General features: G+C 39.8%; 1 protein-coding gene across 3 annotated transcripts in view; it reads left to right on the top strand.

The window, feature by feature from the left end:
- LOC147911744 (uncharacterized) overlaps positions 1-21,731 on the top strand; it is a 261,214-nt gene extending 239,483 nt beyond the window's left edge. For all 3 annotated transcript variants that reach the window (XR_015550492.1, XR_015550491.1, XM_087426927.1), the window contains one exon: positions 16,709-21,731. Coding sequence is in view for 1 of the 3 variants with exons in the window: in XM_087426927.1 (XP_087283053.1) it covers positions 16,709-16,712 (4 nt within the window). In the remaining 2 variants the exon portion in view is untranslated. The remainder of the gene's footprint in view (positions 1-16,708) is intronic.
- The last annotated feature ends 3,703 nt before the right edge of the window (positions 21,732-25,434 follow it).

Raw genomic sequence — 25,434 nt, 5'->3', positions numbered from 1 at the left:
ATACTATGTTAAATAGGAGTGGTGAGAGTGGGCATCCTTGTCTGGTTCCTGTTCTTAGAGGGATAGCTTTCAGTTTTTCACCATTGAGGATGGTGAGTTTGGCATATATGGCTTTGGCATGTATGGCCTTTATTATGTTGAGGTACTTTCCTTCTATACCCATTTTATTCAGAGTTTTTATCATAAATGGATGCTGTATCTTGTCAAATGCTTTCTCTGCATCTATTGAGATGATCATGTGGTTTTTATTCTTCATTTTATTAATGTGGTGTATCATGTTGATTGATTTGTGGATGTTGAACCATCCCTGCACCCCTGGAATAAATCCTACCTGATAATGGTGTATAATCTTTTTAATGTATTGTTGTATCGATTTGGTAGTATTTTGTTGAGGATATTTCATCTGTGTTCATCAGTGATAATGGCCTGTAATTTTCTTTTTTTGTGTTGTTCTTGTCTGGTATGGTATCAGGGTAATGTTGGCCTTGTGGAATTAGTTAGGAAGCTTCCCTTCCTCTTTGATTTTTTGGAAGAGTTTGAGAAGGATAGGTATTAAGTCTTCTTTGAATGTTTGGAGGAATTCACCAAGGAAGCCGTCTGGTCCTGAACTTTTATTTTGGGGGAAGTTTTTGATTACTGTTTCGATCTCCTTACTGGTGATTGGTCTATTTCTTCTTGATTCAGTTTTGGAAGGTTGTATGATTCTAAGAATTTATCGATTTATTCTAGGTTATCAAGTTTGTTGGTGTATAGCTTTTCATAGTATTCACTTATAATCCTTTGTATTTATGTGATGTCCATTGTAATTCTTCCTCTTTCATTTCTGATTTTATTTATTTGAGCCTTCTCTCTTTTTTTCTTGGTGATTCTAGGTAAAGGTTTGTCAATGTTGTTTATCTTTTCAAAGAACCAGCTCTTAGTTTCTTTGATTTTTATTCCTATTGTTTTTTAGTCTCTATTTCATTTATTTCTGCTCTGATTTTTATTATTTTCTTCTACTGATTTTCGGCTTTGTTTGTTCTTCTTTTTTGTAGTTCCTTTAGGTGAACTGTTAGATTGTTTATTTGAGGTTTTTCTTTTTCTTGAAGTAGGCCTGTATTGTTATAAACTTCCTTTTTAATACCACTTTTGCTGTATCCCATAAATTTTGTCATGTTGTATTTTCATTTTCATTTGTCTCCAGCTGCTTTGTGTGTGTGTGTGTGTGTGTGTGAGGAAGATCAGCCCTGAGCTACCATCTGCCAATCCTCCTCTTTTTGCTGAGGAAGACTGGCCCTGGGCTAACATCCGTGCCCATCTTCCTCCACTTTATATGGGACGCCACCATAGCATGGCTTGCCAAGCGGTGTGTCAGTGTGCACCTGGGATCCGAACCGGCAAACCCTGGGCTGCTGCAGTGGAGCGTGTGCACTTAACCACTTGCGCCACCAGGCTGGCCCCTGTGTCCAGGTACTTTTTGATTTCTCCTTTTATTTCTTCATTGACCCAATAGTCGTTCAGTAGCATTTTCTCTAATTTCCACATATTTATGGCCTTTACAGTTTTCTTCTTGTAGTTGATTTCTAGTTTCTTACTCTTGTGGTCAGAAAAGATGCTTGGTATTATTTCAAACTTCTTCAATTTATTGAGACTTGTTTTGTGGCCTAATGTGTGATCTGTCCTGGAGAATGTTCCATGTGTATTCGAAAAGAATGAGTATTCTGAGGTTTTTGGATGGAATGTTCTGTATATCTCTACTAAGTCCATCTGGTCTACTGTGTCATTTAAGGCCAATGTTTCCTTATTGCTCTTCTGTTTGGATGATCTATCCATTGATGCAAGTGGAGTGTTCAAGTTCCCTATTATTATTGTATTACTGTGTATTTCTCCTTTTATGTCTGTTAATAATTGCTTTATATATTAGGTGCTCTTATGTTGGGTGCACAGATATTTACAAGTGTTATATCTTCTTGTTGGATTGTTCCCTTTATTATGTAGTGCCCTTCTTTGTCTCTTGTTACAGCTTTTGTTTTAAAGTTTATTTTGTGTGATATGAGTATTGCTACCCCAGCTTTCTTTTCTTTGCCATTTATAGAGTATCTTTTTCCATCCCTTCACTTTCAGTTTGTGAGTGTCTTTTGGTCTGAAGTGTGTCTCTTGTATGCGGCATATATATGGATCTTGTTTTTTTTATCCATTCAGCCACCCTATGTCTTCTGATTGGAGGATTTAGTCCATTGACATTTAAAGTAGCTATTGATAAGTATGTATTTATTGCCATTTTGTTACTTTTTTTTCTGGGTGTTTCAGTACTTCTTCTCTGTTACTTTCTTCTTCTCTTGCTGTCTTCCCTTGTGATTTTATGGCTTTCTTTAGTATTATGTTTGGGTTCCTTTCTCTTAATTTTTTGTGTATTTATTATAGGTTTCTGGCTTGTGATTACCGTGAGATTCATATATAATAACCTATGTAAATAGCAATCTGTATTGAGTTGATGGTCTCTTAAGTTTGACCTCTTACTAAAAGCCCTCAACTTTTACTCCCCTCCCCCCACACTTTATGTTTTTGATATCATATTTAATCTCTTTCTTGTGTGTGTGTGTATCCCTTAACCTCTTATCATGTAAATAGATAATTTTAGTACTTTTGTCTTTTGTTCTTCATATTAGCTTTATAGAAGGTTAATCTGCTACCTTTATTGTGTATTTGCCCTTACCAGTGATTTTTTTTTTCTTTGATAGTTTTATTATTCCTATTTGTGGTCTTTTATTTTCAACTTAAATAAGTCCCTAGCATTTCTTGTAAGGCTGGTTTACTGGTGATAAACTCCTGTGGTTTTTGCTTGTCTCCAATTCTGAATGATAACCCAGCTGTAGGATTTCTCCTTTCAGCACTTTGAATATATCATGCCACTCCTTTCTAGCCTGTAAGGTTTCTGCTGACAAGTCAGCTGATAGTCTTATGGGGTTTCCTTTGTATGTAACTTGTTGTCTTACTCTTGTAGCATTTAGGATTCTCTATCTTTAATTCTTGACATTTTAATTATAATATGTCTTGGTGTGGGCCTCTTTGGGTTTATCTTGTTTAGTGTTCTCTGTGCTTCCTGTACCTGGATGTCTGTTTCCTCCCTTAGGTTAGGAAAGTTTTCAGCTATTATTTCTTCAAATAGGTTCTCTGCCCCTTTGTTTCTCTCTTCTCCTTTTGGGACACCTATAACACGGATGTTAGTGAGCTTGATGTTGTCCCAGAGGTCCCTTAGACTGTCCTCGTTCTTATTAATTCTTTTTTCTGTTCAGCTTGGGTGATATCTTCTACTCTTTTGTCCAGCTTGCTCATCTCTTCTTCTGTGTCATCTACTCTGCTGTTAATTCCCTCTAGTGAATTATTTTTCATTCCCATTATTGTATTCTTCATTTCTGATTGGTTCTTTTTTATGTTTTCCAATTCTTTGTTGAAGTTCTCATTGTGTTCATCTTTTCTTCTCCCAAGATCAGTGAACATCCTTATGACTATTAGTTTGTACTCTATATCAGGTAGATTGTTTATCTCTGTTCTGTTTAGTTCTTTTTCTGAGAATTTGTCCTGTTCCCTTATTTGGAACATTTTCCTTTGTCTCCTCATTTTGCCTGCTTCTCTATGCTTATATCTATGTATTAGGTAGATCAGCTATGTCTCTTGATCTTAGAGATGTGGTCTTATGTAAGAGATGCCTTATGAGGACCAGCAGTGTGCTTCCGTCTCATAACCAGTTCCAAATGTTCCAGGAGTGTCCTCTGTGTGGGCTACGTGTTTCCTTCTGTTGTGGCAGGGTTGCTCTTGCTTCGGGCACACAGGTAGGCTAGGCTGGCCCACCAGGCCAGCTGGTTATAAGGCTCAGCCATGTGTGGCTGCTGCAGTCACTTTAGTCACTTTATTGTGTGGGGCAAGCCCCAGCACAGCTGTCTGCAAGGTCTAATAGCACACATCTGCTGCCATTTTGCTCTTAAGTGAGTCAGGCCCCCAGCATAGCTGGTTGCTAGGTTCAGGGGCTCATAATTGCTGGAGGCCTCTGGCCTGCAAGGCTGTTATCAGTTCTCTCAGGAGCACAGCTTGGGGGGGCCGGCCCAGGCACAGCAGCACACAATTGTTTCAGTTATTGTAAGGTGGGGCGATCCCCTGTGTGGCTGTTTGAGATGGCCAGCAGCACCAGTTAGCTGCAGCTGACATGCCCCACTGTCCATGGGCCCACACACCCCACCAACACAGTCCTGCCCCACGCACACCCCCCGCCCCACCAAGGGAGACCCACTGGCCCTGCTGCAGAGGTCCCACACACTCTGTCTGTGTGGGTCCACAGGTTCCTGTGGGCTTGCTGGTGGGTGAGGCCAGTCTCTAGGGCAGGTTGCCTGCCCTGGCTAAGCTGGATTAAATTGGTGCACTATTGGGCAGGGCAAAAACCTGCACTAACAGGCCAGAGGAAGAACTCCAATGGTGTCTGCCAGTGTCTGTGTCAGCACACCTGTACTAGGTCACAATAATGGCTGCTGCTAATGTCTCAGTCCCTGGGAGGTGGGTCCAGCTGCCTCCTGCCTCTCTGAGATGTGCTCAGAGCTTATCAAGTGAATCTCTTTTACCAAAGCACTATGCACCTTTATTTCTGGTGATTTTGTGTTGGTTTCTGGAACAGGTTAATCTGTGTAGGCCCTTTAAGAGCAAGATTTTCTTTCTCTTATGTCCAACAGCTTTTCTGGGAGTATTCCTTGTTGGTCTTAATAGCCAGCAAAGCCAGGTCTTATGGCACTCATCTCGATTGTGCTGAATTCAAAGCCTCTTGCATATTGTGCCATAGATTTCTTGCTCAGATCCCCCACTCTTCCAGGAAAAGCTTCGTTCGGTAAGATTGCTCCTGGCCGTGAAGCACTGCAGCTAGAATGTGTTTCTTTCCCTCAATAGAAAGGTATTTCTGCCTCTTCTACCTCTGTCAGTGTTGTCCCTTGTTGTGGAGGTTCTGTTTATCCAGTTTCCAGTTCTCTCTCAGAGGTAGTTGTTCCACAGGTAGTTGTAAGTTTGTTGTGTCCACGGAATTAGGTGAGTTCAGAGCCTTCCTACACACCATCTTCCCAATCCAAGCTTTTTGATTTATTACTTTTCTTATCTTACCACATGCTAAGATAATTTTTTAAATAATGTGAAAGGAATAGTAGGATTGGGAGACAATTGCACTGGCAAATGTGCAATTGTTTTTTTCTAGAATATGTGCAGCTGTTGTATGAACCTGAAAATAATACTTTGTTTATAGGTTTTTGTCACTTTGTCCTAATCTCTTGGAAGACATTGATATTTGTTCTCCTAATTTCTCCAGTGGCAAAGCAAAGAATAATGAATTTCCTTTCATGTCAGTACTGACAGTGATAAATGATGGCTGCTTGTTTGTATAGGTGTGAGTGACAGGTCCCACAGCTCACGGCCCTTCCATCACATACAGCTCACCTTAGCCTGGATGGCTGATTCCCACCCAGCTCAGCCTTCTTTCATTTATTCTTTGGGACCACCTATGAGCCCATCATTAAGGGGCTACATTCATTGTGATGAATCATTCATTCAGAAAATATTTTTTGAGCCCATTTACTGGACCAGGAATTCTGCTAGGTGATGGAACCATGGATATGCCTAAGGCATACCTCCAACTTTAAGGTGCTTAAGTCTACCAAGAAGCTAAGACCTGTCTATGGATAACTCTAACACAAGATAAAACCAAAAATGTCACAAGAAAGAATAAGAAGCTATTGGATTTCAGAGAAGGGAGGGATTACTTCTAGTTGGGGGAATTCAGGAAAGCCTTCACTCAATCATTCATTCATTAATTCATTCAACAAGCACATGAACAATAGACTGTGCTAGGCTGAGGATATAGAGACAAATAAAACACTATCTGCCCTCAAGGATTTTACCTTCTAGGGGAAGGCAGATACCCAGACTAATGACAGCACCCTGGGGTAAGGTTAAGTGTTATAAATAATTAAGGTAATAAAAAGTGCTGAGGAAATCTAGGAGTTAGTATCTTTGGGAAAGCCAAGGAAGGGGTCACAGTTGAAGCAGAGGTTGACCTGGGTGTTCTCTAGTGAGTTCAGTCTAGTGAATGTGACTGCCATGCACATAAATAATTCCAATACCAGGTAAAAGGTGCTAAGTGTCCTAAGAGAAATTCAGATGAAGGACTGTGAGGGAGGATTCAGGGGTGAATGTTTACTTCCAGCTGGGGCCTCAGGCAGGTATTTACCAAAGAGGTTAAATTGGAGCTGGGCCTTAAAGGATGAGTAGAAGTTCAACAGGGAAAGGAGTGAGTAAGGGGATAATACAGAAGGAACAGCACGGATAGAGGCATGGCCTGTTACTGGTGAGTCGTTTGAAGTGGCTAGAATGGACTAGGCTGGGTGGTGGCACAATGTTAGGAAAATGTAAGATGCAGCTAGATCATGGAAGGTAGTGAACATCAAGTTGGGTCACTGGACTTAATCAAGTAGGCAGTGTGCCTTTTCTTCTTCTGACTATGCTTTGGCATTTAGGCAGTATTAGTTAAAAGCTAGGGCTCTGGAATCAGACTGCTTCGGTTCAAATATTGCCCCACCATTCACTAGCTATGTGAACTTGAGCAAGTCTTGGCCTCTCTTGGTCTTGGTTTTAACATCTGTAAAATGGAGATGGCAATAATACTGTACTCCACAGGTACAATCCATGAGGATTGGTTTAGTTCATGTATACGAAGCTTCTATAACAGTGCATGGCGAGAGAGAACACTCTATGTGTCAGTTGTTGTTAATAGCAGTAGCAGTAGTAGTAGCACTGGTAGTAGTAATAATAGTTGTGACATAAATAGTAGCAACTTTAGGGGATTCTTGTAGACTTGTGGGGACATACTTAGGATGACCTGACCTGCTTGAAAAAACTAGTAGTGAACCTCACGGCATATTTAAAAATGATTGGTGATGGATGGTAATTAGTCTTTGGGTGGTGAACATGATGTAGTCTACACAGAAATCGAAATATAATGATGTACACCTGAAATTTATATAATGTTATGAACAAATGTTACCTCAGTAAAAACAAAAAGGTGAAAAAAATGATCAATATTATCCTCTTTTCATAATTGTCGAGGTACACCTAAGTTGAGCCACATACTAACTACATAAATAGCCAGGCCTCAGCAACTAGAAATGGCCCATCCAGAATGTTGGCTGCCAAGACAGTGGGGGCAACCAATAAAACAGGTCCAGGGTCATGTCCAAGATAGCAAGTTTCAGAGACCTCCTCCATGTGTGATACAAATCACATTATCAACAAAGCTTGCAAACAGTAGGGATCACCTATGGTTAGATGTAAGGCTGTGCTGAAAGTCCAGTAATAAAAGAATTTAATTCCCATGTCCCAGGTGCCTTAGTTTTCACACCCCTGCCTCAAGCTGAAATTTTAATACGAAAGTGTAGCTATTTGCAAGTAATACTAAAGTGTTCTCACTGGGGGCATGTTCACAAGAAACAAGCGCAGCCTGAGAACCATGATCTGCAAAGCTGTGGAAACGTTCTCTCTCGAGTCGACCCTCTGTGCATTTTTGGACACACTCAACAAGTACAGCTGCATTCAGCAGGTGGCCCATGATTTAGTATATTCCCACTGTGTGCCCAACTGTAGATTCAGCAGATGGATGTCATCGTAAATGTGACTCTGATGAGTTGCCCTAACCTTTGGTTCATTTAATCTGGTTCTTGGCCTTCACTAAGGACACAGGCTGCTGTTACAAGACAGAGGCACCTTAATAAGTACTGGAAGAACCCACAAATCTCTCTTTTCAAATGAGCTTTAGCACAGCAGGCTCAAAGGTCCCTTTGCAGATTCACAACAAGCCCCTGGAAGTTCCTGAGACACAGAGCAATTAAAATGGATCTCTTTTTCAGACCTCTGTGTCTTACACTCTCAAAGCTCTATGCAAACATCATTTTGTAGGCCAGAAGTAAAGGAATCATATTTCATTGGAAAAATTGTTATTATATGTCTTAATCAAAAAGGATTTAAAGGTGGCCAGTGGCAGGTATTCTGCCAGTAATCACACAGCCCTCCAAGGATTAAGCCTTAAGTGTCTTCTGCCCAATTTATGCATCTTCCATCAGAGAATGGATCTTAACCCATACTCTGTTTTGGATAAACATTAATTAAACAATTACCTAGAAAAAAAATTGTGTTTTTTCTGCTTAGAATTTTTTTCTTGAGAGGGGATATTTTGGATGGCTCATATTTGTTTAAAAAGACTATCCGTGGAAGTTTCCTGAAATAAATGTACTTGTGGCAGATAAAGACTTTCAAAATCATTCATAGAGTAGAGCTAGAAATGTAGAAACGAGGGAACGTAGGTTCAGAGGGATTCGGTTGAGTGGACAGAACATGGCACTTGGGTTTAAGTCCACCTGTATGACCTTCAATAAGCCAACGTTCAGACTCAGTTTCTTAAACTGAAAAACAGTACAAAAGAGATCTGCTTATAACACAGTGTTGTCCTGAGGGAAAATTAATTAAAATACTAAATGAGGAGATGCTTTGTAAATGGCAAAGTGCTATTCAAATGTAAGGAATTACTAGTATTATCATCACTGTCCAAGGTCCTACAGTTTATAGTTAGCTACTCAGTTTGTCTAAATACTTAAATAATAATGCACTCATATATTCCCCCGCTAGATGGCAGGTGAGCCACTTGATAAAATGCTGACCGGGTTAGGGCTCCAAAAACCACAGCAATACTCTGGTTTGTGAGGCAGTGCAGCAATGGACAAACGGTGAATTAGAAATCTCGAGAAGCAGAGACAGCCTGTATTGTTAAAACAAATCTCATTCAAATGCCATTGGTTTGCAATTTACCAAAATTTTGTGTCTATGCAAACATAGTCTTTTCTTTTGACTATGAGAAAAAGGACAGCTAAGCAAGTAATTTCTGCAAATGATGAAAATGTTTAGCTCACTCAGAGTTATAGCTAACAGACTTAACGGTTATTTATAACCCCACTTTACAGGTAATGGTTTAATCTATATCAGGGGTCAACAAACTGCTTCTATAAAGGGCCAGATAGTAAATATTTCCGGTTTTGCAGGTTGATCTGTCTCTGTTGCAGTGACTCATCTTTGCCTTTGTGGGCTGAAAACAGCCTGAGACAATAAGAAAATGAGTGGGCATGGCTGGGTTACAATAACATTTTATTTATGGATACTGAAATTTGAAATTCATATAACTTTCACTTGCCACAAAATATTATTCTTCTTTGATTCTTTTCAACCATTTAAAAATGTAAAAACCATTCTTAGCTCAAAAACCGTATAAAAAATGGCCACAGGCCTGATTTGGCCCCCAGGGAATAGTTTGCAGATCCCTGAATTAACACCTTTAATAGTCTTAACTATCAGATTGACAATTCCCTCAATTAATATAAATACATTTTTAATGCTTTCATAATAAATATTTCAATGTGGCTATTTTGTACTTGTATAAATTACTAAGAATCTTTGTGCTATTTTTTGCCTACTTCTCAATATTGACTGTGTCTTGTTTGTTAGACTATAAACAAAAGAATTCAAGTAGTCGTTGCATTGTTCTTAGTTGCCAGAAAAAACGGGACACCCAGTTAAAACTGAATTTCAGTTAAACAACGAATATTTTTGAAAGTATGTGTGCTCCATATATTGCATAGAACATATTTATATTAAAAAATTAGTTGTTGCTTATCTGAGATTCAGTTTTAACTGGGTGACCTGTGTTTTTATTTGCTAAATTGGGCATTTGTTCTTGTACTTAGGAACTTTGCCCCTTACTCATTTACTAAGGCCTTAAAAATAACCAGAGATCTGAAGACAGGACTCCCGAAGCCAACTGTGTCTTTAGAGATCTTGGGGGAATATGTATCTCCACTCCCCTGGTTGCTTTCAGTGCACTTTAACACATTAAAATAACCGTGTAGCACCAACAGCCGTGTTTCACATCCATTTTTCAGGAGTATTTGTTTAGCATTCTGAGCTTCCAGTCTCACTTGGATAAGCCATTTTAATTGCTGTGTAAGAAACCTAAAGTAAGCTGTGGACAGGCATTTGCAAAGAACTTCAGAGAAATTTGAGGTCTTATAAAGGGGTTGAGTGGGAACAACAAATCCAATCCCCAAGGCTAGTGTTCTGAGGGGCTGGGCTTACTTCAGGCCAATTCCCACCAGAAACCCCACCCTTCTAAACCCTTTGTCATACCTCTTCATGGAGATTTCAAGTGTGCACAGGCAGCGATTGGTGGAGCGTGCTTTAGCGGGGTTTCTTTGCGTGTGTACTTGTTAGGATGCACTACTGGTTGTGCATATGTTGAGACATATTTAATTTGCTTGGTGACTTTTCACGAAAAATATCGAATGCTAAATCCCACCCAAATCTAAGATTCCTTCCAGCTTTAAGATTTGCCGCCTGCCCAAGTGATCAGGCCGATCAGCGATTGTTACCGCTATGGAATAACAGACCCTTGCGAAGTCTCTCATCTCTTTGGCCCTGAGATAGTTAATGGAGAGTGCCTCTCGGCTGCCGCTGCTGGGACGGAGTGGGGCGGGGGGTGTGGGGGTGGGGGGATGTTGAGCGGTGTAACTGAGGAAGTGTCCGGACACACAGTGACCAGGTGGGAAGTGACAGCACACGGTCCTCCCATGCCTGCGGGGGACGAGCCAGCCCGTCCTGCGCGGAGGGAGTGGATCTCCAACGAGCAACGGGCGTGGCGGGCGGACGCTGGAGGGGCCACCCGTGGGGGCAGGTCTCTTCCGAGAGCAGCCGGTTGATAAAGGCTGCGCTGAAGGGCACTGCTTCCGAGTAGGCGCACTGCAAAGAGGAGACGCCTTCTCCCCAGAGAGGAGCAGATCCTGCCTTGGCGGTTAAGAGATTACACATCCAGAGCAGTCAGAACCAGGTAAGCCGAAGTCCTTTCCGTATTCCGCCTTAACCTCGCGGATTTCCCTCGGGGGCTGCCACAGATTACCGGAGCGGGGCACCGTCGGCTCCCAGGCAGCCAGCCGCAGCACGCCTCTTCGGCCACCTCCTCCCAATCCTGCAGCGGCCCATGCTTCGGCTCCCAGGCGCCTCCTCCAGGCTGCCCTTTACTTCTTCTCTAGCTGCAAAATCATAGCCGTCATTTAATGCCCTCAATCAAATCACCAGAGCCGAATAAGGGCAAATCGAGGGAGGCACTAGCCTCGGGCGCAAAATTTAAGGGGGCACCAAGACACTCAGTAATTAAAATAAAAATTTTAATGCAGTATCTTTAAAATTCAAAGTTAATGCAAAAAGTTCCATGATGGACAAAATATGAAAATGTTAAATAAAGACATGATCCGACACTGGCTTGGCACGACTTGGCCACACTTACCTCACCCTAATCCCAGGCTTTGCAAATCAACTCTGTAGCGATTCCCTCCTCTCTCCCAAGTTCTGGACCTCTGCAGTAGCTGTCATTTGCTCTTTCGTGCCCGGAGTTGGGTTTCATTGTGCATCTGCCTCCCTAGCTGTGCCGAGGGGAGGGGAACTGCCACTTCTCCACCTTGTGCCGCAAGGAGTGCAGCCAGTGGGGACAGTGTGGAGTTTGGAGGAGACCAAAGGTGAGAGCTCATGCAACGGCTCCAGGTTGCAGAGCTCTGCATTGGAACCACCAAAACCCCACAGAAATAAGGCACAGGAGGAAGCTGTGGTCCCTTGATTAGGGCTTAGGAACCCACTCAGAATTGGATTGATTATAAAAGTTTTAAAGGAACCACAAGTAGCAGGGAAGGATGTTTGAAATTATTTTGCAGAAAAAGGGATACCTCTGCACCTGAGGACACCTTGTTCCTCTCTAGCCTGTCATGAGCATTTCCTCATGTTGCAAGTCAGTCCAGATTTGCAATTATACAAGCACCTTTTAATGAGGGTCACACTCCATAATTTACAGTGCATCTCCCTCTGTCATACCTCATGTAACTTTCCCAGCAGGTGACCAGACACTATGCTAGGCACTGGCTAAAAGCGGCTTTCAATTGTCATTATTCCGGGAACCGTTTTACGCTGATCTTGCATTGTTTGCTACCCTTATGGTTAAGAGAGAGGACCAATGTCACATCTGGCCAAGGCTTAGGAGATGGCTCGATTATATTTCAGGTTGGGACGTGGCCAGCCAGGGTTCCCTAACCAAATGCTTCCTTTCCTCTTACACAGGCCAGTGAAAATGAGGTAGAGGAAGAGCAAATGGAGGAGGAGCTCAGGAAAGTATTGTTCAAATTAATGTGCCTTTTCTTAAAGAAAAAAATCTTTAGAAGCTTTAGGCATGGCCAGTCCCTGAAGAGATGAGGAAAAAGGGGAATTTGCCCAAGCCCTTGCCTGATTTCTGACCGGCTAAGATGAGTTTGCTTACCTTGAGGAGCTAGTAAGCCAACATTCTGCTTAACATGAAAAGGGAAGAAGTTGGGGAAGTGCAGACGTTGCGCACCTTGTCAGGTGGGGCACACCGTGGACCTCCTTGGCTTTTGCTTTCCTTCTCTGCCCCGTTTTAGCTGTTCCACTCTGTAGCCAGCGGAGGGCACTGTTGCTACATAGACTCCATTTGGACTTTTTGGGGGGAGAATTTTCAGTTTTAAAAAAGACTCGGATCCAGTAAAGAAATATGCAAGATTTTGCATGAAATTTTAATATGAAAAATAGATTATTGAGAACTTATGGATGTCTAGTTGATTAATGACCCATCGAACCATAGAACGAAAGTGAAGATATTTCATAACTGTTTTTGTTATCAAAGACTAAAATAGCAAGAACAAAATAGCGATGTGATAATAAATATCAGCATGATACCCCTAAATTATTTAGGACACGAGTAGTTAGGACTTTTTCTCCTAGGAATGTGTGTGCCGAGACCTGGTAACAAGGAATAGGTCTAATTTATTCTAAACACTTGCTTTCTTATTCATTGCAAACATAAACCCTTTCATTAATATCAAGACAGTTAAACATAACTCCATCTCACCAAAGAAATCTGGCATCTGAGGCCCTCCATGATTTGCCTCAACAGACTTTTCCAAGTTTGTTTTTTGCTATCCACTTCAGCCACCCTGTGTTGTAGCCTCATCTAATCTAATCCCCATATTACCCAGGATTTTCCTGCCTAGGCCTTTTCCCCCTCTCACCGCCCCCCCCCCCCCCGTTTGCTTTCCCCCTTCTCACACACTGGAAATCCTACCCATTCTTCGAGGTCCAATTCAAATGCTGACCCTTTTGTGAGTGTTGCATGCAGTTCTTATTCTCTCTACCATAAGCATTTATGCAATAAAATGAGGACCTATTTTGTTCCAGATACTGTCAAGGCGTTCACAAATGATTAAAACACGGGGAAACAGATGGCACTATAGTGAAGTGTCCTAAATGCTGTAATCAGAGTAATCATGGGAGGGAGACTGAGAGCTCCTATCAGTGCTTCAGAGCCAGCCAGTGCCTCGAAGAAGCCAGCCAGAGGGAGCAGGGAAAGCTTCCAGGAAGAGGTGGTACTTGAACTAGTGTTGAAGGTTAAGGAAGTCTGGATGATTGAAATAGCCCCTTAACTTGTAGATTACAGAGGAGGAAAGGAAGGGGTAGTGAAAGATAAGACTGGGAAAGTAGGCAGGCACCTTCATACAGAAGGAAGTTGGACTTGATTCAATAAGCTGTGGGGACTCACTGGAGTGATTTAAAGTGGAGGAAGTACTGGATTAGACCCCTAGGTTAGAAAGGTTGCTCTGGAGGCAGTGTGACAGGCAGATGACTTAGCAAGTGACACCATTCTTTGCATGAAGAATGAGAAGGGCCTGAACCATGGTAGATAAAGTAGGAATAGACAGAAGGGGGAGATTAGGCCCCCATTACACATTGTTTGCGACTCTTAGGGAGCGTGTGGCTTTCTGTCTTATATTGTATTATATTTATCTTCCCTAGAAGACTAAGTTCCTTGAGATCAAGGTTTTTTCTCAATTCATTTCTTTATTCCTCATATCACATAGCCTTGTACATCATAAGCTCTTTGTCAGCATGAGTTGATTGAGGAGAATGAATGAATGTCTGAAATTTTTGATCATGAAGGTTTACTTTTGAAATGCTCTATTATTTTTGTTTGGTCTCAGAGGTCAGTTGAATGACATCTTTGTTTATCTTATTAGTAAATGTGTTGTGGGTAGTTTATAAATTTTGAAAAAAATAAGATTTCTCATGGAAACCTCACCATTGGTTACCATTTATGGGTATTATACTTTAAAATGTTAAATGATTCTGATGATCTGTACTTTTTGAGCTCACTGTTTGAGTGTGTGTGTGTTTTAAGATTTATGAAGGAGGAAAATGATAACTCTGAACAGCTTGTATAAAAGAAAAACCCCTTAAGACCAAATGTCCTTTCATAATAGAAGCTGCAATGAACTCAATCCTGTTTGTCCATACAAATCCTCACAGGGTATGGCATTTAAAAAAATTCGTTGTTCTTCTCCATTGGAATGCTGACAGAAAAAACATCCTGAGATCCTCCTGCCCTTTTGGGCACTTGAGCAGTGTGAACCCCAACTCATGACTACCGAGCTCAATCAGCTAGGCTTTATTTCTCCTTACAGAGGATGCCAGGCATTCTTGGACTCACAAGGACTAGAAGAATGATGTTAGACTCTCAACCCTATAGATAAACGTACCTTGCAAAAATACCATGAGATGCACTTGATTGCACTATTATTTATTAGCATCCTAACAGCTTCAAGTCTCTATACAGCTTGCAGAACTGAAAGTTCACATAGGAATTTTATTTCAGAGGCTTTATTCTTCATACTAACTTGCCTCCAGCATCTTACAAAAGTGACATATCCCTCGCAAGATCAGAGAACACAGGATGAGACTCTGACCCAAAGCGAATTTTATGGGTAGAAGTGTATTCTATCATTTGAAAGTTGGTTGAATGAAGTTTTACCCAGTGATTTACTTGAATTTATGGTGGTCATTCTCCCTACCCAGGGTTATCAGTTTTTATGGTCGTTTGCTCCTTATTTCCTTTCATAAATCTCCATCTCTTGTATGATATAGAAAACATTTATTAGTATCAAGAAGTTGAACTGTCCCTAGGTTCAAATAATCTGGTTTCAGGTAAAATTGCTAAAATCTTCAGTTCAGAATTAGTAGAGAAAAAGGAACACTTGGAAATTGAGTCTCTTACCTTTAAATTGATATTGGGATTCAGGCTTCATAGTGCCTTAGTATTTAATCTATTGACTTAAAGCGAGGAAAATATTTCATTTAAAGTGATTTCCCTCCAATGATCAGTTGTTCTTTAGTTGTACCTCTTCATCTTGTATTTAAGCTAAAAAGCCACTGATATATATGTGATAATGCCTAAAATGTACCCATGAAACATGAGATTATTACTTCATGCACACATGTGCACATACACACACATTTTATTATGAGAATGTTCAAACCTACAGAGAAATAGAAAGAATAGTGCAACGAATGCCCACCTACCAGCCACCTGAATTTACTAATTGTTAACGTTTTCCGTCAAATAAATTCCTGATTACATAATATGTGTATTTGCTTCAGCTCTCCCCCGCAAAAGTGAGTTATTTGCCTATATTACCACAGTTCCATTATTATACCTAATAGAGTCAACAGTAATCACCTAATCTCATCTAACAGCCAATTCATAGTCAAATTTCTCCTGTTGTGCCAAAGCTGTGAGTCACTATTCATTAAATATTAGTGAAGCTATTATCAGAAGATCAGAGATCTAAGAACTTGGTAGTGTCACTCAGTTGATATAAGTCAGGAGTATATCTTGGCAGCAGAACAGAACTTAAGCCAGCAAAATGTATAGTAATTATTTAGTCATTTGGACACTCCTCTCCTCAAGCTATACTGACCTCTGGAGAAATTGAGTGATCAACTGGAATCAACTTGAGTCCTCAACTTGGTCATCTTGGGGATCTGACTCTATCAGAACCCCTGTGGCTCTAGCACAGAGGGGAAATACCATTGAGAGAGGCCTCAGACACTCTTGTAGATAGTCAGTTATTCCAACACCATTTATTGAGTATCCATCCTTTCCTCAATACCTGGAAATAATACTACAGAACTATAAAAATTCTGAAAGAAAATATGTCAACATATTTTTATCATCTTAGGGAGGGGAAAGCATTTCAAAGCAAGGCATGAAACATTTTACTACTTAAATATTTGAAACGTCTTTATGGCAAAAGACAAATAAAATTAAAAAGTGAATTATAGCCTTGGAGAAAATGTTTTCAACATGGAATTAAAAATAAGAGTTCCCTGATATGCTAATAGTGCCTACAAATCAGTAAGAAAAAAATTTAAAAGTGGGCAAAGGATGTGAACAGATAATTTAAAGATGAAGAAATAGAAACAGCTTACCATATGGAAAGATGACTAAAGAATTGAAAATTAAAACTAAAATGAGATACCTGGTTATTCACCTTCTGCTTGTCACAAATTACAAAGGTTGGTAATATTTCGTGTTGAAGAACATATGGGGTAAAAGGACTTTCATCCACTGTTAATGAGCATGCAAATTGGTCTAGCCTTTCTAAGGGCAATTTGGCATATATTATTATTATTCCAAATTTCTGTTCTCCTCACTACTTAATGCAGACTGCCTCTGTTCCTGACTTCATTTCCAATTTTTGTGTCTGCTTTCTCCTAGATGATGATACTTATGCTTCTTGTCTCAGCCCGGTGGCCTGCCCTTGACTCCTGAGTTCCATGATCCGTTCACAACTGCAAGTCATTCTCATACAAATTTTGAGTTTACCTAGTCTGGACCTTTGAGAGTTTTGGAACAATATGCAAGTTCAAGTCACCATCATGTTGTCTTGCTGACATGTGACAAGACCAACATTTGGGTTGCTTGCTTCTACCTTTGTTGTTCTGCCTGTTGTTCCCTCTGCAGCCGTCGATCACACACATATGTAGTCATACAACAGTGTTTTGCCTTTTTTTATTTGTCTTGTGAATGTTGTCATTTGCTTCTTATTTATTACAAATTAGAGTTGTGTACCACTCAGTGATATAAATTTTCAATAATTGTAAATTTGTGTAAGTTTGGGTAAGAATGGCATCCAAGCAAAAAAGCAAGAAGGTGGAGGATAGAAATGCAAGAAGAGTGAAAAGACAAGAAAGGTGCTGTCTGTAGCAAGCAAAACGAAAGTTCTCGAAATGCTTGATAATGGTAAAACCAACACCTCTGTAAGGTGTTTTTGTTTGGTATTAATGGGTCTACAATTCGTACAATAAAAATGAGAAAGCTGTTAGGGCCAGTGCATCAAGGGGCACACCAGAACCATTGATAAAACCATACATAACTTGAAATGCCAAAATAGAGAAAATGGAACAGAGATTTGCATTTGTGGCTTTTAAAAGAGAGAAGACTGAATAGGCCTCTTTCTGTATGGATAATCCGCCAGTGAGCATCACAAAAATGCAAGTGTAAATTTCAGTCTGGACAAAAAGTTATAACATTCATTGCAAGCGACGGGTGGTTGGATGGGTTTAAGAAGCACTATGGTCTGTATGGAAAGAAGTGGCTGCCAGAGGAAGCAGATCTTGAAGCTGCTGCATAGCATCCTGAATACCTGAAGAAACTGATTGAAGAAAATGGCTATTTGCCTGAACAGATCTTCAATGCTGATGAAACGGTCCTGTTCTGGAAGCATATGCCTACTTGCACATCTATTGCAAAGGATGAGAAAAAGACCAGAGGCTTCAAGCCTGGAAAAGACAAGCTCAAAATTCTACTTGTTCCAATGCTTCTGGTGACTCTCTGATTAAATCCATGTTGCTTCACAGATTCCAAATCCTTGCCCTCTTAAAAGAGAATACCAGAAACACTTTTCTGTTTACATGAAGAGAAACCATAAAATATGGATCACTGAGAAACTCTTTTTGGACCGGTTTTTGAAGTGTTTGTTTCTGAGGTTAAACAACATTTAAACCAAAAAAAAAATCTTGAATTCAAAGTGTTGCTGATTCTGAACACTGCTCCCGCTGACACAAGTGTGATAGTAAATGCCAATCCTTGTGTTAAAGTCATCTCCATTCCCCCCAGTACAACTCCACTCCTTCAACCCATGCATCTGGGAGTGCTAAAAATGTTTGTGATGTACAATACTTGGCGTATTTTTCACTACCTTGCAGATCTTATGAGAGAGACACCAGAACTTACTGTGAAAGTAGCTTGGCAAAATTTCTCCCTTTGTAACACTTTAATGATAGTAGAAGAATCAGTGAGAGAAATAAAACAGTCAACCCTTAATGGAGCCTGGCAGAAACTTTGGAATGAGGTTGTAACTGATTCTGGAAGTTTCCTTCCGGTGGTAGAAGAAATTGAAAATGTTGTAGCATCTGCAAAACGTTTGAGTAGTGAAGGATTTGAAGACATTGAATTAGATGACGTTGCTGAATTGTCAAATTCTCACCCTCAGAAGATAGTTGAGAAATACTTCAGAGATGTGATCACATTGAAAGTTGATAAAAGATGTCAGCAGAGGTTAACATCCAGAACTCGAAGAATGTTGAAGCACTCACTCCGCAAATCAAATTGCTGTGATGATTCAGAGGAAAGAGATCCTTTGGTGAAATATTTATTGACCTTCAGGCAAGGCTTAAATGATTACCCACAACTCTGTAAAACAGTAAGAAGAAACCTTCAAACAAGGGCAATAAGTCTTTTCTCTCTGCTTGCTTCAACAGGGGAAAAGAGGCTGAACCATCAGGCCGTGTCATTCAAACCCGTCTCGCACAAGCAGGCAGAAAGGCTGCACACAGATAGTTGAACCTTGGGATTCAGAGTCCACCAGCTCTGATGATGTGGTGATCCATATGCTGGAGCATGAAAGTGGAGCAGAAGACTGAGCTTACTTGTTTCCAGACAAAATCCAATTTTCTTGATTCTTTCCCTATCACTATAGTGATGACCAGCATTTTCATTGATGCATGATTGTCCTCACCTTGAGATCAGAGAGAAATAGAAATCAATTGCCCAATAATCAGTATTGCTAATGTAAAGTTAGTAAAATACCATTAAGATTCACTTTACTTAGTGTTTTATTTCAGTGAACAAACCAATTGTCTGGGCTTTCATAATAGTCCCTTCTCTGCCCCAACTTTCCCCCAAAGCTCATCAGTTCCTCCAACACAAATTCCCCTACAATGAGGATTTCAGGAACTCAACTCTAGAGCCTAGGGAGGGGACAACTCTACTTGGTTGGACAATTTGATTTTGTACTCTTGATCCTGAACTTTGTTTTAATTCTGTTTAAGCCTAATTTACTATCTCAACAGAAAGGATCGAAACCCTATCCTTTTAACTAGTTTGATATAGATTAATTTGTTTTGCTGCAATTGTATAAGGTAGCTATTGGTTGGTCCTGAAAGGCAGTACGTTGGTAATGGATTCCTGGGTTTACTTTGGTACCTAATCAAGGAGAGGGTGCTAGAGTTCATTTCCATAGATCTTTGTTCTCATATCTGGTCTTCCCAGTGATTTGAACAGTTGAATGTCCTCCAGAAAAGGGATATTGATACTTCCTCTTCCGCAAAGGTGGTGAAAATCCAGTAATTTTCCCCTCAGCCTGGAAGTCTGAATGATAGGCTACCTATATCTGAGTTTGAAGTGATCAGAGAAAAGGAAAAGAAAATACAAAAGTTAAAAGGGCTTGCTTGAATAGTTATAATTGAGATGGTAGACATTCCTCGACAAGTTCAAAAGAGGCAGATGAGAGTTGAAAACCCATTATAGGGTGCTGTGAATCTAGTGACTTGCCACAGTGCCAGAGGAGGTTACACTCTTGCTGTAAGCCACAGTGGTTTTCAACACTGACTGCACGTCAAAATCATGATAGATAGCCTTGAAAAATACAGATTTCTGGGACCTGCCCCTGGACATGCTGAATTAGGGATGGGGCCAGCATCTGTATATTTTGAAAGCTCCTCAAGTCATTTTTATACAGCCATGGTTGTAAACCACAGCTCCAAGTCTAAACAGAATTATAATAGAAAATATAATACAATTGGTAGTGGGTCCAGGAGCTAGGAAACCTTGATTCCAAGTTTCTGCTCTGCTACTAGCTCAATGGATGGTCTTATTCAAAATCACCCTATTCTTTCCTTATCTGTGAAGTGAGAGAATAGGACCACTTGGCCTCTAAGGTTCTTCTGTCTCTGACATTGTTATCTTGAGAGAAAGGTGCGTCAACCTCATTGGTTGATTTCGAGAGTACTGAGCCCTTTCATAGAGACCAAGGTAAGTAGTAATATTACTGTATTGTGTTCTTGTTATTTTAAAAATTATGTTTGTGGTTCAGGCTTTACCACATTTTAGTCCCTCCCAGAAAAGAGAATTAGGCATAGATGCCATAGAGAAAAGGGAAACAAACAGCATCAACTTTCAGATAGGAAAAATCAAGAGTACCTTCTGTGAGTTTCCTTTGATGTGATAATTGCTGTTTTTCTTCTGAGATATAGGGTTTCGGGAAAATAATAATGCATAAATGTTGTGAGTAAAACACTTTAACATTTGGTATCTATTGTTTCCATAAACCAAAGCAGAGAACTCTGTATGGTTACGGTTTCAAGGTTCCATGGATAATTGGCATATTCTTAATCATATATAGAGGTAAATATTTTTAGTTCAAGATTGTTTTACCAGTATAATCAGTGGTTCCATATGCCTTTAAAGAATGTGCTTCCCTGATAATTTTACCATTCATTGAGATTACTGCCTTGGCAATTTTCTCTCTTAATTTGACCAGAATTAGAGAAATCAAAGTTTAAATTGAACAGCATCAACCAGGAACTGTTAATATTAAATAATACAATGGGAAACTGTCTATTGTATGATTTTAGTTGTCATAGGAATGCCTAGATTTTGGCTTGATAAGATGGAAACATTTGTTTAGTTCCCAGGCCATTTGAAATAAAATATTGGGGTAAATCTAATTCTTGTTCAAGGCAATATCCAGTTAAAATAATATAAGATGTATCATTGATGAGGGTAAATGATAGAACATTTTAATATGGTTTAGTTTAACAGATCAGCATAACTTACAGGAGGATGTGAAAGTTGGTATAGGCTAAGTGGTAGAAATAGAAGTTAATGACAACACTACCATGTAAATGGGTGTTTCTTGTTTCTTTTTTAAGTTAAGAATAGTCCCCAAAATTGAAAAGCTGAAATTTAGTATATTTAATGCACAATTTGAGTAGAAAGAATCTTTCTGTTGTCAAATGGTTCAGGTAGATTCTTGTGTTCAATATTATGAAGTGCACAGAAATTGCCTTTTTTACAGATATATTTAACCAGTGGCAAAAAGAAAAAGAAAAAGAGGATGGGGAGAAAGGGCAGCCCAGGTTGCTGAAATTTGTAGAAAATATTAGAAAACGGGCATTACATTTAAAAAGAGCCTTTTGTTTGTTGAAAATCGTTTAAGTTCAAAATGCAAAGAAGGCTCTTTTAAACTGCACATTTGGATTACATAGCTGCCGCCACCTGAATGCTAATAAAGGGCTTCTCCAGCGTGTATAGTCTAAAAGAGTATGTGAACCATGTTTGTGCTGTGAAATACATTGATCATTGAACTTTACATAGTATTACCTTTTAATGACCTTTGATGTCAGTGTGTTATGGTTGTTTATCTAATAATTCAGAAATAAATATGATGTGCTATGAACAGAGTGTATATGTTCTTGGGAACCATAAAATCAAATAGAAAATAGACGAAAGGATAAATAGTACTTTCATTAACATGAATAACAAATACTGAGAAATTAAATATGAATCTAATATGCTTGAGATATTGCATTTCATCTCTCTTGCATTACTATATAAAGCCAAAGACATAACTAACCCATCATTGCAAAAACCTAGAGTTGGCTCTTGATTAATTGGCAGTGGTATGATGAGTTCCATAATGAGAAGAATGGGAGACTTAGAATGAGGGCTTCGTCACTGGTTTCTTGTCTACCCTGGGCTGGGGACTGCCTCTCTTTGGGTGAGTGGTGCTCAGTCCTGGCAGGATAACCCTGGGGCTATTGGGGTGTGAGAAGTCAGCACGAGGACCTGCTTTTTCAATCCCGTCCCTGCTAATTACCAGCTATGTGACTGTGGACATGTTTTTTAACCATTTCAGACTTGGGTTTCTAATCTGTAAAACGGGGTCAAAAATACCTGCACTATAGGATTGCTATGAGATTATATGAAATGCTTAGTACAGTGCCTGGCACATAGTAAGCGCTCAATAAATTGTTGCTATTATTATTATTATAACATGAATAAGCATTATTGAACAGAATATGATAGTTTACTCCTGTCTTTGCAAAATTTTAATATTTTACCTAATTTCCCTCGAAATAAGGTATGCATGATGGTTTTAAGAAGAGAGAAGGAATAAAAATTGCTTTTTAATATTTTTCTCTGCTTGTGAGAGATACCTAAAACAATAATTCCTGTGTCCCTATGTTTCGCCTTGACCTGCAGTGATTCTATATGCTGTGTTTATAGTGAGGTTATCCTTCCATGATATTTATTTATATAGTGATTAGAGATAATGACCTTTTTTTCACGTGGATGTATGCCTATTCTCTAGAAAATAATCTATCCACTTGGTTCCACTTTTAAGATAATTGAGTCACTCTGTGTTAATAGGAGCTAAAGATAAAGCTATATAGGACCTACTTTGCTTAAACCACCAAGTTATTAGCTCAGCTGCCTTTGAGAGAAATTGGATGTCTAAGTAATCTTGCTAGGCGACGACAGTTCCTCATAACTAGCTTCTGACCTTCTTTGTATTTCATGTATTCTGTGATGGCATTCAAGAAGCTTAAAACAGTGGTATTCAGAATGCTGAGTATTCATCATAATTCTAATGCTGTGTCTGCTGAGCAACAAATTGCCACTGCCTTAATTCAAGCCCCTACTACCACTTAACCTGGATGATTGTAGTGGCCTCATAACTCACATCCCAACCCTTTAAGCGCTTTCACTTGGAGTCTGGTGTTCTAGTATATATATCTAGTAGTCTTTGGTATTCAGCACCTTGCTGACTAACTTTCCTTGTGCACAATTCTGATCCTGGTACTTCCTTGTTCAAAAATCTTTAGTGATTGCCCATTGTCTATATATTCCACTACTTAACCTTTAAACCATGGCCCAGGCCCAGTGTACCTTAATCAGTTTTGTCTGCCAGTGTTCCCCTTCATGCAATATATGTGATAGTCCCTGTCTTCTTTAGCCCTATCTGATTCAGTACTAAGGATTTTCAGCCTACAGCTCAACCCTGATCTCTTAAGCTTGTCACTTAATGCTGTGGTGGGTAAGATCAGAAATTAGACTTATTACCTGAAGCCAGAGTCCCTGAGATGAGCCTACCAAGCTGTAGTTTCCTTCCTGTTCTCCTCCATCACTGCAAACACCTAGAGTTAGCTCTTGATTAATTGGCAGTGGTATGATGACTGCCAGAATGATAAGAACATGGGACTTAGAGCAAGGGTTTTGCCACTGACTTCTTGTCCGTCCTGGGCTAGGGACTCTCTTTCTCTTTGGGTGAGTGGTGCTTAGTCCTGGCAGGAAAACTTCAGTCTGTAAGGGTGAGTTTCTTCTTTAAGTTTCTTCTTAAGCTTCCAGCCTACTAAATCAGGGCATTCTTACTGAACCCTAGCCCACTTGGCTGGGGTCCTGAATGTTACCCACTTAATTTTGGCTCTGAATATAGATCTTCTTGTTTGGGCCCCTGAGACAATTAAGTGGAGATCTAAACTCCATTGTTAGGTTCTTGCCATCCTCATCTCTTGAGTGTCATCATGTACATAATATCTTTATTTGCCACTGGGCTTCATATTGTTCTATCCATTCTCTTGCGTGTGAATGCTAGCCTAGAATGTACTTAAGTTTATTATACCCTAGATTTGGCATCTAGAGCTGGGCCTGGCAAACTAAGGCCCTTGGGTTAAATCTGGCCCAACTGTTTTTTTTTTTTTAAATAAAGTTTTACTGCAACACAGCCATGCCCACTCATTTACGTATTGTCTGTGGCAGTATTGTCAATGGCCGAGTTGAGTAGTTGTAACAGAAAGAGTGTGGCCTGCAAAATCTTAAATATTTACTATCTGATCCTTTACAGAAAACCTTTGCTGACCTCTGATCTAAAGCCAAGTAGTTCCCCTAGCCTTTTATATTGCTTATTCTTTGATAATTCCTCATTCCCATCTTGTCAACCAATACAGATCCAGAAGGCCAGTTCAGTGAGACTATGAAGATAGATTCCAACCCATTCAAACTACTTGCCTTTACTAGAATTTCCCTGCTTCCTCTTTATCATCTTCCTAAGATGTCCTTTCCCTGTGTTTTGCTTTTTAGTGAAAGAGATGCCATAGTCATAAAGACTATTAGAGTAGCCTTATGATATGTCTTTTAATGTAACATCAGGTTCTAATATGAGAGTCTTTCAACATTGCCAATATCTTTCAACACAACCTTGCAATAATTCTAAGATTAGGCTTTTCAGTAATTCAGTGTCTCTAACATCAGGTCTTTTGAGCTCCATAGCTTCCAACATCTCCAACTGCCAGATCTTCTAAATGTTACAACATCCATGTCTTCCACTCTCTGGCCTACAGCATCTCCAATGCCAGTGTTTTCTAATCTCCTCAGTATTGGGATCATTAAAAGTCTAGGTCTTCTAATATCTTCAACAATCAATCTTTAAGTTCTAGGTCTTGTCTTTCAGGGTCCAGAGTTCTAACTTTCAATTATTCTATGTTTCCAATCCTCCAATGTCTCCTATATACAGGTCTTCTAGAGTCCATGTAGTTCATTGTGTCCAAGTCCAGCTCTTCCAATATCTTCTAGCACTTACATCATTCAGTTCCTACAACTTTTAGTGTCTCCTAAATCCTGATTTAACAATGTCTTATTATCACCAGTTCCTCCAGTGCCCAAGTCAATATCTTTAAGAACCTGGTCTTTCAATACTCAGATGTTCCAACATCCCCAATGTCTGAATGACTAGGTCTCTTAACATGCTGATCTCTTAATGTCCAGGTATGCTAATGTCCAGTGCTGCCAACATCCTTGACTTCCAGCATCATGAAAATTACATCTTCCAAATTCTATGTCTTTTAACATGAATATGTCAATATCCAGGTTTTCCAATGTCTCCCAATATCCAGGGCTTCCAATTTTAGGATTTCTAAATGTCTACATCTTCTATTGTCCATATCTTCCAATGTTTAGGGCTTCCAAGGTACAAGGCTTCCAATGTCTCTAGTATTCAGGGTTTCCAGTATCTATGGCTTCCAAAATCCATGAATTCCAACGTTCAGGGCCTCCAAAGTCTCCAATGTCCAGAATAACCGATGTCCTCAAATCCAGGCCTT

The sequence above is a fragment of the Ceratotherium simum genome, chromosome X, assembly GCF_057802395.1.
Source record: "Ceratotherium simum simum isolate JZ-2026a chromosome X, ASM5780239v1, whole genome shotgun sequence".
In the NCBI taxonomy this organism is placed as follows: Eukaryota; Metazoa; Chordata; class Mammalia; order Perissodactyla; family Rhinocerotidae; genus Ceratotherium; species Ceratotherium simum.
The sequence above is the reverse complement of the archived record's forward strand: the minus strand, read 5'-3'. Positions and strand labels throughout refer to the sequence as shown.